Below are 16066 nucleotides of genomic sequence, written 5' to 3' on the forward strand. Positions count from 1 at the left end.
AAAAAAAAAAGTCGCTCGGTTCCTTATCTTCTGCCTCCTCGGATCACTCTTCTAGTTCGAGACAAGTCTTGCCAGTATCAGGGTCCTTCAGGGTGCTGGGCGGATCACTAAGTGTCTTCCTGCTTGGGTCTGAAAAAACAAATCACTTGGTTCCTTGTCTCCTACCTCCTTGGGTCACTCTCTTCTAGTTCGAGACGAGTCTCTCCAGTATCAGGGCTTCGGGGTGCTGGGCGGATCACTAAATAAGTGTCTTCCCACTCTAGAGCCTTGCCGACCAGTATGTAAACAGCTGAGAGCCTTGCTTGCTGTTCCCACCCCACCATGCTGCTGGACCAGTCAGCAAGGTTTTCAGCTTGTGCATGCTGAGCTCGCTGCTCAGCATGTACACAGCTGAGAGCCTTGCTTGCTGACTGGTCAGCAAGGCTTTAGAGTGGGAAGACACTTATTTAGTGATCCGCCCAGCACCCCGAAGCCCTGATACTGGCGAGACTCGTCTCAAACTAGAAGAGAGTGACCCAAGGAGGTAGGAGACAAGGAACCAAGTGATTTTTTTTTTCTCAGACCCAAGCAGGAAGACACTTAGACTGGCGCTAGACTGGTCTCTCAGCTTCGTCAGAATTTAGGGTAGGCCTCAGTAAGTCGAACCCTGGGGGGCGTGGCTTAGCGCGCACACAAAATGGTCGTGTCATCGCAGCGCTCCTCTTACCTGGGCAACCGTTGAATAAATAAAGATTTTCCTTTTAAACTGTTTTCGGCTGAAAACATCGGCGAGCACCCGACAGAGTAAAAGTGAAACCGGAGGGGCGGTGAAAAGGCAGAAGCAGGATCAAATTACCCCGAGTAAGGTTCCGCTTCCTGCTGATGTATCGGAGGAGTTAAGCAAAGCTGAAGTTATGGGAGAACTGAGGCAAATCAAACAAATGCTGACAGAGACTGTGAGTAATATGGCAGAACTGAAGGAAGAAATCCTGAATATACACAGACAAATGGAAGTAGCTAATAAAAGAACAACAGAGTTAGAAGTTAAAATAGAGAGCTTAGAATGTGAAGGAAAAAGATGCAAAAATGACAGTTTGGAAATAATTCAATTGAAAAGTCAGCTGGAAGATTACGAAAACCGTGGAAGAAGAAAGAATATAAAACTTTTTGGAATACAGGAAAATTTGGAAGGGAAAAATGCAATACAGTTTTTAGAAAATTTAATTCCTAGATTATTGCAGTTGGATTTCAAACAGCCTTTGGAAATAGAACGGGCACACAGGATTCCAATAAAGAATCTGGAAAATCAAGGGAGACCAAGACCATTAATATTCAAGATGTTAAGATACCAGCAAGCAATAGAAATTTTAAATGCTGCCAAAAAAGATAAAAACTTAAACTATAAAGGATCCAAAATATGGTTTTTACCAGACTTTGCTAAAAATACAGCAAATATTAGGAAGAAATTCCTTGATCTGAGATCTCAATTAAAGGAAAAAGGATATAAGTATGGGTTATATTACCCAGCAAAAATGAGGGTATCTTGTGGGGATAAATCTTTGTATTTTGTTGACCCGGAAAAACTAAAGACCTTTCTTTCAAAATCAGAACCTATGTCATTTTAGCACAATGGGTGTTGAAATGAAGGGATAAATACTAAGACTGGATTGGTGGATATTGAACAAAAAATTAAATATAAAGAACTATGGGACTTTTGTTTGTTGGAAAAAGAAGAATATGCAACAAAGAACAGGAAATAAAAATGGACAAGTGAAAAAGAAAATAAAAGAATGTAAAGAAGAAAGAAGGATAGATTGGAAAGACATTAAAGTGAAGTTATTAGACTGAACTTTTAGGAGACTGAAAGATGGATGGCTGGAGTAAAGAATGAACAAGAAGGATTAAAGGACTGGACAAATTAACACAAAAGGAAAAGTGAAGACTGAATAGGAAAATAAATAGATGTGAAGAAGAAGAAAGCAGGACTGATAGACTAAAAGGATATTATAAAAAAAAAATGAATGACAATTGGCAGTCAAAAGTCTTTTAAGAGTGGATGGATGGAGATAAGAAATAAATATGAAAGTTCAGTTTATTTAATAAGTCAGAAAAGGAGAAAGTAAAGAATGAAAGGACAATAAGGAAAAGATTGCAGAATGGACTAATGATAGAAAGGACAAGTTATATGATATTTAAATGCAAGTAAAGGAAAGGAAAATGAATAATATAAAAGAAAGATACATAAGAATTTATTGGTAGCTGAAGGAATGTAAAGATTGATGTTGTGATAATATAGTTTTAAAAAGATTGGATTTAATTTGGAGAAGAGGGAATATAAAAAAGGGAAAAGGAAAAAAAAATTATTTTGAAAATGAAATAAAAATGTTTTAAATACAAATAGGGGATAAAAACTTATAAAATTGAAAAGTTTTTTTTTTTTTTTAACAGAAATATATGAAGAGATGGATATTTGCTGTTGGATATTAAAAGGAGGATAGGAGAAGATGGATTAGATAATATAAGATATAGGAAAATGATACTTTTTATTAAATATGACTATGATAGAATTTTCTTGAATGAAATAAAATGTTGGGGGAATGAATTAGAGATTGGTGAAATTATAAAAATGCATTAATGGAATGTTAGGAAATAAATATGGTTATGTGACTAAAGGTTAAATAATAGATAGAGAAATTAATTACTTTAAAATGGGGGAAAAAAGAAAAAAGGTTTTATGATTAGAAGAGAGATATAATTAGATATATTGTGGAGAGGTAGTGAGTTTGTCTCAATAAAGGATAAAGGGGTTATTAATAAATATTGGTTGCCTGGGGGGGAGGGGGGAAGTTGGGATTACTGTCCAATGTGTGTCCTTAAGCAGTCATTATATTGGGGGGGGGGAGGGGTGGGAAGAAGGTGGGTATTAAAGATATTACTAGGATGATTAAGGAAAAGATTAATAAGGGATTGGGTAATTTAGAGGTAAGAATGTGTGCCATGGGGAGAAGTTTTTTAGATCTTAGTTATGGAAGAAGGGAAGAGGAAGATTATGATGAGTATAAAATATATTATGTCTTTTAAGATATTTTCTATTAATGTCAATGGCCTGAATCATGTAATCAAAAGGGAAAAGGTATTATCATTTTTAAAGAAGCAAAACGCGGATGTTTATTGTCTGCAGGAGACCCATCTTAATATAAAGGAATCACAGAAACTAACGGGTGGGTGGGTGAAAGAATGTTTTTTTGCTCCAGCAAAGGGTAAAAAAGCAGGAGTAGCAGTTCTTATAAATAAAAAGTGTATGGCCAATTTTAAGATAGTAAATTCGGACCCACATGGAAGATGGCTACATGTTGATATAAGTATGGGAAATAATGCCCTGACGTTGTTCAATATATATGCCCCTAATTCGAATCAATCAGAATTCTTTAAAAAATTGCAGAATATGTTGTTACCACTGGCTGCTTCTAATTTAGTGGTGGCTGGAGATTTTAATGCTGTAATGGATCCATTAATGGATAAAAAACCAGGTAAAAGTATAAAATCTTTAGGTTTAGATAATTTGGTTCAGCATGATGTATTTCAGAGCTGCAGGCCTTCTCTTGTAGGGAACCCTTTCTTTGGATTACGGAGACGGGAGTATCCCTCCATACTGTTCCTTCCTTTCATCAAAAGTGGTTTTGGAATTTCATGTAAACCAGGAAGTTCATTTACCTGCTTTTTGTTCCACAGGGTTGGAAAAGAAGGATATGCTTTTGCAGAAACTAGATGTGTGCAGAGTTTTGCTTCACTACTTAAATAAGACCAATGACTTCCGTCTCTCTGATCATCTGTTTGTTCTGACTTGCCAGTCCAGGTGGGGCAGGCCGGTGTTTAAGGCCTCTTTTGCCCGATGGATCTGTGTGGCCATTTCATTGACTTACATTGCTGTGGTAAGCAGCTGCCGGTTTCTCTCAAAGCTCACTTGACCACAGGTGTCGCAATGTTGTGGGCAGAGTCTAGAGCGATTAATTCAACCGAAATTTGTAGAGCAGCCACTTGGTCATCTCTTCATACTTTTACCAGATTTTACAGAGTGGGTGTGGCGGCTCAATCAGATGCTGCATTTAGGGCCTTGGTGTTACAGGCAGGCTCTTTGGTCCCATCCTAGACATTACCATTGCTTTGGTACGTCATCTACAGTACAGAATCTAGATGGGATGTAACAGAATGGAAGATTAGGTTCTTATCTTTGGTATTCTTCGTTCTGTTAGCTGCCAGAGGATTCTGTATGACCTGCCCTCTGTCTACTCTGTCTATTGTGTCACCTGCATATTTCTGCCTCGGTTGTTTCTCCTTTCAGGCCTCATTATCTTGCAGCCAGCAGACAAGGACCTGTGGGAAACTGTTCTGAATATGTGGGTACATTTCTCTATGACGGCATGTTCCAGTTCGTTTTCATTGCACATGGCAGTTTTCTTTCATGTTTTTGCCTATGTTTCTCTGGCCTGTTTATTAATTGCTGGGGTTTTGGGTGGTTTTTTATTTTTCAAAGCAAAATAGAATGGAGTTGTATAGCAGGGATATTGCAGGGGGCTCTTTGTTCCTCAGCCAAGTGGGAGGAGAGAGGAGAAAAGTGTGTGGATTTCTGCAACACCCAGTTTGCGGGTTCGGATTGAACACCTACAGTATGGAATCCTCTGGGAACTAACAGAAAGAAGATTACCAAAGGTAAGAGCCTATTTACCTAATCTTCCATTCAGTAAGGTGCATTTGCTGCAGGAGAATCCTACAGTGGCTTTGTAAAAGAGGCCCTTATAGCCTTGTCATTGCAATGAGTGTTAGTCATGAGAGCCATGTGTCAGGGACATGTCCAGAATCTTGTGATCATGAGTCCTTAATCCAACCACTTGACGATACCATTGCACAATGACTGGGACTCCCCCATCAGGAATTGCAAACACTCTACATCATAACCAGCCTCTGGCCTAGAACTAAAATGTAGGACCTCCACATGGCTACTGTATTATCTTCAGTTATTTGTGAGTATATTGTGTAGGGAGACATCATTTGAAGTAGCTAGTCTATTCATAAACCAGGGCTGGCAGTTCCGGGCTAAATTAATATTTTAAAATAAGATACATCTCTGTTTTTGTGTGCTTTTGCAATCAGTAACAGCGAGTAATGAACCAGCAGCCAAGTCTCAGTCAAGTAACAGCAAATTAAGTATTTCTGTTTGTATTGTGTATTGTCTGTAGTATTGTGGAGGATTAGATGACTTGCCCAGGGTCATAAGGAGCAACATGTGGTTTGAACCCAAACCTCGGGGTTCTGAGGCTGTAACTCTGACTACTGTGCCACAGTCTCTTGCCATCTAAGTACCACTTAGCACATAAAACACACATGCAATCATTTGTTTTGCTTTTTATATCATTCATTTTCTAATTAGAGATCCTCTGTTTATCCCACTCCTTTTTGAATTTTGTCGCTGTTTTCATCGGAGTTCATGTTGTGATCTTATGTACAGTTAAGTTCCAAAATATACAGCTGCTTTTGAATACTGTATTTAAGTTACTTGGAAACAAATATTGTCCTTTATTTTTGAAGTTTCTGTTTTGCTGGTACCATATATATGCAAACTACCATAATAGGCCTATTTATTGCAGAGCTTGTGGAACATGTATGGAATCCATTATCCTCTTCACAGACATGTAATCTGGTAAAACTTTGCAAAAAGATCCTAAAAGAATGTGGACCTAGTAAAGCGACAAAGGTAAAACTACTTGAGTGAGTACTTGAATGAATTAGAAACTGATTTTTTTTTTTTTTTAAATCTACAGTAGAGACTTGGCAGTCAGTATGTCTGTGTTGTTTTCAATTGGCCATCTCAAACACAAAAAGGAGCTCATTTTTCATTCACATTTGCACTCTAATATTTGTAAAAACGGCAGTAGTGTATAGATTTCAGCACATTGCTAAGGCTTATTTTTCTCATTTTACAGTTTTATGCATTTTCTTTTTGCCTTACTATATTTTACTACAAACTACCTCAATAAAATGAACTTTGTATAAATATTGTAGCCCCTAATAGCCTGAAAGGAACCGTAGGTTGACCTTGACAAGGTTTGGGATGCTAGGGCTTTCTGCTGTCTGGAGTAGAAGGAACTGGGGCTGGTCAGTTTGGCAACCAGATGGTGATTACCCCTTAAGGAAGAGGGTTGAGCTCCAGTGGGAGGGTTTTCAGAGAGAAGCTGGAGATCCATGTTTTATCTGTCACCTGTTTTGTGAGTGGCTTCTGGATGAGCCGGGGGAGTAATAATCAGAAGAATATCCTTGGATTCCTATAGCATTGGATTGCTACTAGCTGGTGAATGTGTCTCTGCCCCTTTGGGATTTTCTTTGAGTCTTTTCACTGAGAGGTATGCCTCGGTTCGGTGTCCTTTTTTGGGGGATGCCATGTGGATTATTGGACCTTTCTTTTATTAGTTTCCTGCATGATTATAGAGGGGGCCGTCCCCTCCAAAAATTACCATATTTTTCACTCTATAAGATGCAATTTTTTTACCCCCCAAAAGGGGGTGGAAATAAGGGTGCGTCTTATGGAGCGAAGTTTGTGCAAATTTATAGCGCATTTTGAGCATCCTTGCACCATGTGCCGCAGCGAGAGCAGGCGGTAACTACTAGCTCTGCTTCCCCCTCACAGAAGCAGGTGATTCCACGCTCAGTGGGACGGACGGCTGCCATTGCTTTCGTGCTTGATTTGGCAGGTTTTTTGGGTAGCCAGGTGGCAGACTCTCTGCAGCCTATTAAATGCAAGTCTAAGTCATCTAAGGGTGACTATGCCACAGGGACCTGACTTTGAGATTTTTGTGATCCGAATTTCAGACTAGAGTTTCTGCTGCTGGAAGTTCTCCACCTACTCTATTGCCCTCTGGGAACCCCCTCCTTTTTTGACTCCTGTTCTAGGGGATCCAGCAACCTCTCTGATCCTTTGTTTGATAGTGCAGCACTTCCCGGACTGGGGGATCCGGACTTGGGTACTGGATCCGCGGATCCTTTAGGGGCTCCAAATCCTGGTGACGATCCGACTGTGTTGCGCTTATTTAAATTTATGACTTTGCTTGATCTGATTGCTAAATCTTTGCAGGAATTGAACTTGGCCGCTCAGCCAGCTACTTCCACTTCTTCTTTTTCTCCCTGGCTTTGCAGTGTGCACTCGCAATCTGCAACCTTTCCTTGGCACCCGGATAAGAATTGTATGGTCTCTGAGCAGTTTGACTCTCCAGAAGGTCCTTTGAGAAATGCTAGGGCTATGTCCCGTTTGTATCCTATGGCGCAGGAGTGCCAGCAGCTTCTGGGACAGCTGAAGGTGGCACACCTCTCTTCCCAGTGATGAGGGAGTGATATTGAAGGATATGCAGGACCGCCATGTGGATTTAGTCCTCAGGAAAATTTTCGAGACAGCAAATTTAGGCATTAAGGCAGTGGTGGCGATGGCCTTTGTGGCACACGCCTGTCTCTCTCAGCTGCGTACGCTGGAGACTGATGTGGTGGAGCTTCCTCCTCAGCTTCTGCCGGCTGGGACAGATTACAGGACAGATGCCTTATATGATCATTTGAAGGTGCTAGCAAAGGTGTCAGCATATTCTATTTCGGCACGCTGAATGCTTTGGGTTCGGCAGCAGGCTGGTGATTCCACCTCCAAGGCAACTTTAGCGCGGCTGCCTTTCAAGGGGTAGTTGTTATTTGGTAAGGGACTAGATGACCTCATGGATTCGGTAATGGACCGTCGCCCAAAGACCCTACCTGATAGTAGAGCCAGATCCTCCAGGGGTTCTGGGTGTTCTGTACGATAAAGCCCGTGAGTATTTACTGACTGCTATAGTCAGCTGCAGGCAGGGTGGTGCCCAGAGCAGCTGTTTTTTTAATAACTCTAACCACTGATTTTGTGATCTCATTTGGGAAAGTGCTGATATTGAATATGTTTAGATGAGTGAATTTCAGTGCATTATATCATATTTAGATAGCAGAATGTGAAAAATGAACATTAGCTATGAATCAATTGGCATAATGTGTAACTTGCATAGATTTAGCAGAATTTTTATATGGTGTTCTTTTGTTTAGGAATTGTTGAACTTCGCTGTTTTAAGACTGAAGAAAGCTATAGATGAAGATGTCTATATTCCACTTTATCCCAAAAGGTAAGGGGGTTTATAGTTTGAACAGTAGTTTTGAAACCTTTGAATATCACAGCCACATCAAGGCTTGAGCCATGATGCTTTTTGTTCACTTGCCTATATATTCAGAGCAAACTGTTTAATATGCCAAAAGGTACTTTTGCATGATACCGGGCCTTAATGTCCTGAACTGTCTTTGATGCAGGATATCCCTGTGGAGTTTTCTTTGAGGTATCTTTGGTACTTTCTTTCCTTATGCTTCCAGAGAAATTGAAGAAAGGCAAAAGAGAAGTGCCAAGGAGACTGCCATCTGGTGCCAGTTATTGATAGTTTTTAGTTTGACCATTTGTATTACATCTTCCCAACTCACTGTAATTTTTCTCCATTCCTTTTGGATCATTACCCTCTTCAGTAAATATCAAAGGAAATAATTCATTTATGTTCCTAGTTTATAAGCTGTGCTAACAATTATAATGCCACCTTGACATATGCACAAGAAGAACAGAACACTGACCCTACTTGTGTATAAAAAGAACAAAAAACTAGTGTCAAAAAGATGACTCTTTTTAAGAACATAAGGATTGCCATACTGGGAACAGATCCAAGGTCCATCAAGCCCAGTATCCTGTTTCTAACAGTATGCAACCCAGTTCCCAAGTACCTAGCTAGATCCCAAGTAGTAAAACAGATTTTATGCTGCTTATCCTAGGAATAAGCAGTGCAATTTCTTCCTGGGTACAGTGTCAAAAGGCAAAGTTTATTATCTCATTTTAATCCAACATAGTACCATGTTTCAGCGAAAGACACCTTCCCCAGGGGTTAACAAACAATCCATTGTTGTGGGGAAGGACCCTCTGTTTGTGTCATCCAAAGTCACTTGTGGGGGAGGGGAAAAAGGAGAGGATGAAAAATCAGGCGTGCATGTGTGCTGCTTGCTATTCTTTACTTCCTTTGTGTGTGTCCTTTCTCTTTTTCTGCTACCCAGATGCTAAGACTGGATACCACTAATGTGCAACCAAACGATAGGGTTTCAAATGAGATTATTTATTTGTTTTAAAAATTTCTTTCCTGCCTAAAACCTGGCCAGGTTACAAATCAACATACATAATTTCATATCTAAAACACGACACACATAAAACAATTTCACTTTTCACAATGGGTATTAATAAACTTTGCCTTTGGACACTGTACCCAGGAAGAAGAATCATCTTTTTGACCCTACCTTTTGCAACCTTAACATTTGGTAGTTCCAATGTTAACTTCTTCACATGGATGGGAATGGCCTTATAGTTAATGCAGAGATAGTTTCCACATATTAACTGTTACCATCAAGATTTCAGTGGGTCATTAATTTATATAGCAGGGGTTTATTAGATTGTCCACATTCAAACCCAATGCTGTGTAAATACTTCGTATATGAGAGAAGAGAGTAGGTGCTGCTGAGCTGGCCTTGCCCAGGCCTACCTTTACTTGTAATAATTATCACAGTATATTAAATTCTCTATTTGAAATATCCTTGTCTTCAAAGCTGAATATTTTTTGGGAGACCTCAGTAGTGACTCATTTAACACAGGAAGACACAGCCCTGCGACTCATTCACTTTGTCACTGGTCTCTATTTTAACTTTTATTCTATCGTGCTCAAACTGCATCATGTAAATAGTTAATTCAAGGTAATTTAATTTGAATTGTACTTAATGAAAGAGGAAGAACCCTTTGCCTTGTGACATGGGCTATGTTTGCAAGAATCACTTGTCACATCAGGATGTGGTTTCCCTAGAGGTGAGGAATGGCCTAGTGGTAGAACTGCTGCCTCAGAACCCTGAGGTTGTGGGACAAATCCTAGCGCTGCTCCTTGTGACCCTGGGCAAGTCACTTAATCCTCTATTGCCCCAGATACAAAATAAGTACCTGTATATATGTAAACTGATTTGAATGTGTAACCACAAAGGCAGTATTCAAGTCCCATCCTCTTTCACTATTCAAGCAGTCAAATGTTACAATGGCAGATAGTTGATACTAATCCATGTGGTGATAACTGTATCACTAACTGCATTGTGCCTGTAACACATTGAAAGGAACCTTGCATTAACTGAATGGCAAATGTTGGGAATACTTGCAAGAGTTAACTAGGAGGTTTTGCAGTTACTGTGCATTACTTATAGCCGTTAATCTGCAGTAACTGCACACTCTTACCACACTTAGTAAGTTGGGCTCTTGTTTTTTTCTACTTTTAACTTCATCTTCCTTGAAAACTCCTTTTATCCCTAAGATATTTTAGTATTTCAAGGTCCCTTACAGGCTTGTTGCATCAAATGCACTTGAAAAAGGATTTGGTTTGAGTTTTTTTTCTTCTTTTGGTCTGTCTTATTGAAGCTTTACATCTCCATTGCCAATGCTTATATGCTCAGTGGCATAGCAAGGGAGGTTGGCACCCGGCATCATTTCAAAAGGTATGGGGCAAGGGGGGTGTCAGAGACTGACGAGCAGCAGGTAGAAGATGCTGCTTGCGCCAGTGAACATTTAAAGAGGTACATGGGGGGGTGGGGGTGGAGAAGAGGTGTCGGCGCCTCTGTGAAGATGATACAGGGCAGTCTGCTTATGCTTTCTTCTGTTTTGTTTTGTTTTAAATTTAATTTTGATTTCTTTTTAGAAGATGGCGTTTTGGTTTTAATAGCTTCTCTTCTCTGCTCTACCTTTTCTAATGCATAATATTGATTTAGTTTGAGCTTCCAGAATGGCATTTTTAAACAGTATTGCTAATTGCAAATTTTTAACCTTGGCAGCTGCTAATTTGACAACCTGCTTTTTCCTAATTTGGATCTTCCATTATAATTTAAAACTACTGCAGTAATTTTTCTTTGAGACAAGGATAGTGATTGTTATGAGGCTTGCACTGAATTGATGCACACTTTCAGAAACTATCACAGAATTTTTAAAAACTTTTTTTGCATATGTTAACGCATCTGCTTCAAGAAACACAGGGTTGTGGTCATATTCATTGTTATTGGGAACATTTCTTTCAATAACTCTGAAAGATCATGAAAGTACCTGTACATTTTTAAACTGTTTCTGTACTAGTTTATCTTGATTCATAGTTTGAATACTTTTTTCCCTTTTTTTTCCTCTGTGGTTAGTGCCCTGGATGACAAATCCTTACCACATTCAAAGTTCCAAGAAAGACAGTTTTGGTCAGCTATGAAGGTATTGACTTCATTATTCCTTTATTTCTTTTTATTGCGAGTGGTATAATTAATTTGATGGTTTTATTTCATGGAATATATATTTTCTTAACCATATCTATCAAATTAATTGAGAAAAAAGAGGATATTTTTTTTTCCAGAAAGCTTGGCAACTTATCCATGGTGGTATAATAATCTGTCCTCATTTCAGTCTACTATCTTTTTTAAGTAATCAAGTTTAATCATTGTATATATATATATATTGTAGGCCTCCCCCTGGAACTTCCAACCCCCCCAATACGCCCCCAAACCTCTAGACCCCTGAGCCCACACCCTAAACCCCTCCCCCGACACCTCCCTTTCCCCATACCTTTATAAGAGAATGTCTGGCTGGAGGGATGCTTATGCCCTCTGGCCAGCAAGCCCGCCTCTTGAAAATGGTGAGCCTTCCCCTTCTTGGTGGAGGGGCTTTAGGCATCTGAGCCAATCAGAGCCCTAGTCCTCCTTCCTGATGCATCCTGGGGTGCAAAGGGCATGGCCTAAGACTCCGATTGGTGGCATCTATTTCCTTTGTTGGCCTCTACAGTACTTTATAAATTTAAGTGTGTAAATGATGTTTAAATGTAAATGACCTGTTGCAGAATAAAGGGGGAAGTGCTAAAGGCCACAGGCTTATGCCTCACAAAGTATCTGAAATTTTCTGTCTATTGGAAAGATACTTAAGTAGTTGATTCTAAACCCAATTTTGCATAGAGCTGCTCTGTGGGAAATGGGACGTCCAGGTTAGGACATAAACTATTTTACAAAAGGCTATAAAGTTGAAACTTTTTCTAAAATGTTTGTAAAGACACTGGCACGCACAGCAAAGATTTCACAAAGAATAAGTCAAAAAAGAGTAGCATGACTCAGATCTTTATGTGTGTAATTGCCAGATTTTACAAACACATGTACAATAGAAACCCAGTATGGAACAAAGTGTAAGATTTTCTTCCTCTATTAGTGATTTTAGACGTGACAGAAATTGTAGGGATAGAAGTCTGATAAGTTCTAATCCAGGGCATTAGAACACAGGCAAGATCAGCACACAGGCAGTTCTGAACCAGGCTAGGTCGGCACACTGATCTAGGCCCTGTGTACGGATCTAGGCCCTGTGTGTGGATCTAGGCCCTGAGTAAGGCTTTGAGGCCCTGTGTAGAAGTATGAATTCTTTCTCTTTCCCTCTTGTGAAAGCAAGGAAAAAGGTTTGCTCTTCATTATATTTTTATTTTCAAATTTTACAAAAAGTGTACATAATAATAAAATACAGTTGATAAATGCATGGTATCACTTTTATATCTAACACAATGTATGTCTGGATTTGATTTTCCCCTTCACCCTCCCCCCACCCTTTTATTGCTTTAATATAATATTTTCAAATTTTATAAAAGTATACAACATATTAGAATATAATTGATAATTATTCAATAACATATTTATATCTAATACAATATATTCTGGATAAATTTTATTCATTTTCCCTCCCCCCACCCTTCTATTATTTTTTAATCATATGTTACATTTTGTATCATATATTATAATTTATTATATATAATTTGTTTTCCTTACCCCCCCTATATGTGTGTCATAAAAAAAAAAAAAAAAATCTCTAAAAGAAGAAAAAGTATTCCATTATTTAATCATTACAGTATTTTGTCAATGGCCCCCATATTTTTATAAATTTATTATATGTCCCCTTTTGTATTGCTATTGTTCTTTCCATTTTAAAAATATGGCATATTGTATTCCACCAAAATGTGTAATTTAGGTTGTTGTAATTTTTCCAATTATTAGTTATATGTTGAATGGCAACCCCTGTCATAATTAATAAAAGCTTATTATTTTCTGGTGAAATTTGACTTTTTTTTCTCATCATTGTTCCAAATAAAATTGTATCATATGATATTGCAATATGATTTTCCATTAATTTATTAATTTGTGGCCAAATTGAATTCCAAAAAATTTTAATATAAGGACAATGATATAATAAATGATCTAATGTCCCTGGTTCTAGATTACAGTGCCAGCATCTATTAGACTTAGAACTGTCTAGTTTTTGTAAACGAGTAGGGGTCCAAAAAGCTCTATGTAATAAAAAGAACCATGTTTGTCTCATAGACGCTGACACTGTACATCCCATTCTCCAAGACCAAATTAGTGGCCATTGAGATGCATTAATTTGATGTCCAATCTCAATGCTCCAAATGTCTCTTAGACCATTTTTTGGTTTTTTATTCAAATATCCAGATATTAATTTATACCACAATGCGGCTTGATGTCCTAGGAAGTCTGCTTTAAAGCATAAGAACTTTAAACTATATTGATTGTTTAATGATTTCCATTCAGGGAACCCAACCTGAATGGCCTGCTTCAATTGCAACCATTTAAAACTTTGTGTTTTATTAAGACCAAATCTATGTTGCAATTGTGAAAAATCCAGCAGTTTACCTTCTGAAATAATATCATCTAGAGATCTAATTCCTGCAATAATCCAGTTCTTCCAAAGGATTTGAGCTCCGCCAATTTTGATCTTGGAGTTTATCCATATGGATTGATTAGTTGATTTATATATTGGGATGGGTGTTAATTTATCAATAAATCTCAATGTTTTCCAAGTATCCATTATTATTTTATTTTCTCTGTATCTTTTAGGTATATTAATACTTGGTAAATGAACTAAATTTAGGGGAAACATAAGGCGCCATTCCAAATATAACCAATCTGGTGCATTATCTATAAGTTCTGGGAGGATCCAATACATACCCTGACGTAGAATATAGGCTTGATGGTACCTATAGAAATTTGGAAAATTTACCCCTCCCTCCTTAATTGATTTTTGTAAGGTTACTAAAGCTATTCTAGGTGTTTTACCAAGCCAAAGAAATTTTGTTAAAATTCTATTAAGCTTTTTATAAAAGGACCCCTGAAAATAAATAGGTATCATACTCATTTGGTAGCAAACCACAGGCAACATCATCATTTTAATAGTTTGAACTCTGCCCCACCAAGATATATGTAATGGGTTCCATTGTTCACATAACTCCATTACTTTTTTTAATACATATTTTTCATTTTCTTTTACAGTATCTTCAATTGTTTTTTTAACTTGAATGCCTAGATATTTAAATCCTTCTTCTTTCCATATGAATGGAAAAATATCAAATAATCCTTTTACACAGTAAACATTCAAGGGTATAATTTCAGATTTATTCCAATTAATTTTATAACCTGAAAATTTGCCAAACTTATCAATTAATTCCAATAAAGAAGATAAGGTAGACTCTGGATTTCTCAAATAAAGCAAAATATCATCAGCATAAGCCGAAATTTTATATTCCATATCTGAATATGGAATTCCTTGTATCTCCCTCGTTTGCTGTATTGCTAACAATAAGGGTTCTAATACAACATCAAATAACAAAGGAGATAAAGGACAACCTTGTCTAACTCCCCTCTGCAATTGAAAACCATCAGATATCTTATTATTAATATTTAATCTTGCAATCGGGAAGCTATACAATGTTTTTACCATTTGTATAAATCCAGAACCTATACCAAACCATTCTAAAGCCTGATATATAAAATTCCATTCTACCCTATCAAATGCTTTCTCAGCATCTAATGAAACTGTAAAAGCCGGTTCATCCATTTTTTTTGACAAGTTTAGCATGTGAAATAATAGTCTAGAGTTATTGGAGGAATGTCTTTTAGCAACGAAACCCGTTTGATGCATATCTATAATATGTGGGAGAGCTTTGGCTAATCTCAAAGCCAAAATTTTCGCCAAAAGTTTATTATCAACGTTTATCAAAGATATAGGCCTGTAGTTTGAAACCAAAGTAGGATCTTTATTTGGCTTAGGCAAAACAATTATTATTGATTCAGCCATAGTACCTTTTATATTACCTTTTATAAGTTGTGTCTGATATAATTTTAATAAATGTGGGGAGAGGATATTTTGAAATGTTTTATAAAATTCTACTGTGTAACCATCACCACCTGGAGCGGATCCAACTCTAAGAGATCTCAATGCTGTTTCTAATTCTTTTAATGATATAGGTTCTTCTAAACTTCGTTTTATATGATCAGGAATCTTAGGTCCATTTATTAAATCTAAAAATTTTTTTCCATCTTTTTGTTTCTCCAAATAAGGTTCGGAAGAATATAGATCCTTATAAAAATTTAAAAATTGTTTTAATATTATATTTGTTTGATTTGTTATTATACCATTATCATCTTTTATTCCATTAATATTAGTTCTCCTTTTTTTTGCCTTAAGATAATTTGCTAATAATTTTCCCGCCTTATTAGAATTTCCATAATACACCGTTTGTTTGGAAAACAAATCTTTTCTTATCATTTTTGAAGTTAATTCATTATATTTACCTTTTACTTTCAAAAGAGCTTGCAAAACTTCATATTCCCATTTACTTATCAATTTAGCTTCTAATATTTTTATTTCTTTTTCTAATTCCATATATTGTTTTTTAATTTGTTTCCTAATAAAAGCTGAATATGATATGATATTACCCCTCATAGTTGCTTTAAATGCATCCCATACATTCTCTATAGATGTATCTTCCACTAAATTTATTTGAAAAAATTCATTAATTTGTGTTTTAAAATTTTCCAAAAATTTGTCATCCACAAGCAACGCATTATCAAATCTCCAAAGAGGTCTATTATTTTCTAATTGATCTAATTGTAATTCTAT

General features: G+C 37.3%; 1 protein-coding gene across 8 annotated transcripts in view; it reads left to right on the forward strand.

The window, feature by feature from the left end:
- GCFC2 (GC-rich sequence DNA-binding factor 2) overlaps positions 1-16066 on the forward strand; it is a 120321-nt gene that overhangs the window by 87724 nt on the left and 16531 nt on the right. For all 8 annotated transcript variants that reach the window (XM_033937492.1, XM_033937494.1, XM_033937495.1 and 5 more), the window contains 3 exons: positions 5625-5731; positions 8083-8159; positions 11272-11338. In XM_033937492.1, coding sequence (XP_033793383.1) covers positions 5625-5731; positions 8083-8159; positions 11272-11338 — 251 coding nt within the window. The remainder of the gene's footprint in view (positions 1-5624; positions 5732-8082; positions 8160-11271; positions 11339-16066) is intronic.

The sequence above is a fragment of the Geotrypetes seraphini genome, chromosome 3, assembly GCF_902459505.1.
Source record: "Geotrypetes seraphini chromosome 3, aGeoSer1.1, whole genome shotgun sequence".
NCBI classification, from domain to species: domain Eukaryota; kingdom Metazoa; phylum Chordata; class Amphibia; order Gymnophiona; family Dermophiidae; genus Geotrypetes; species Geotrypetes seraphini.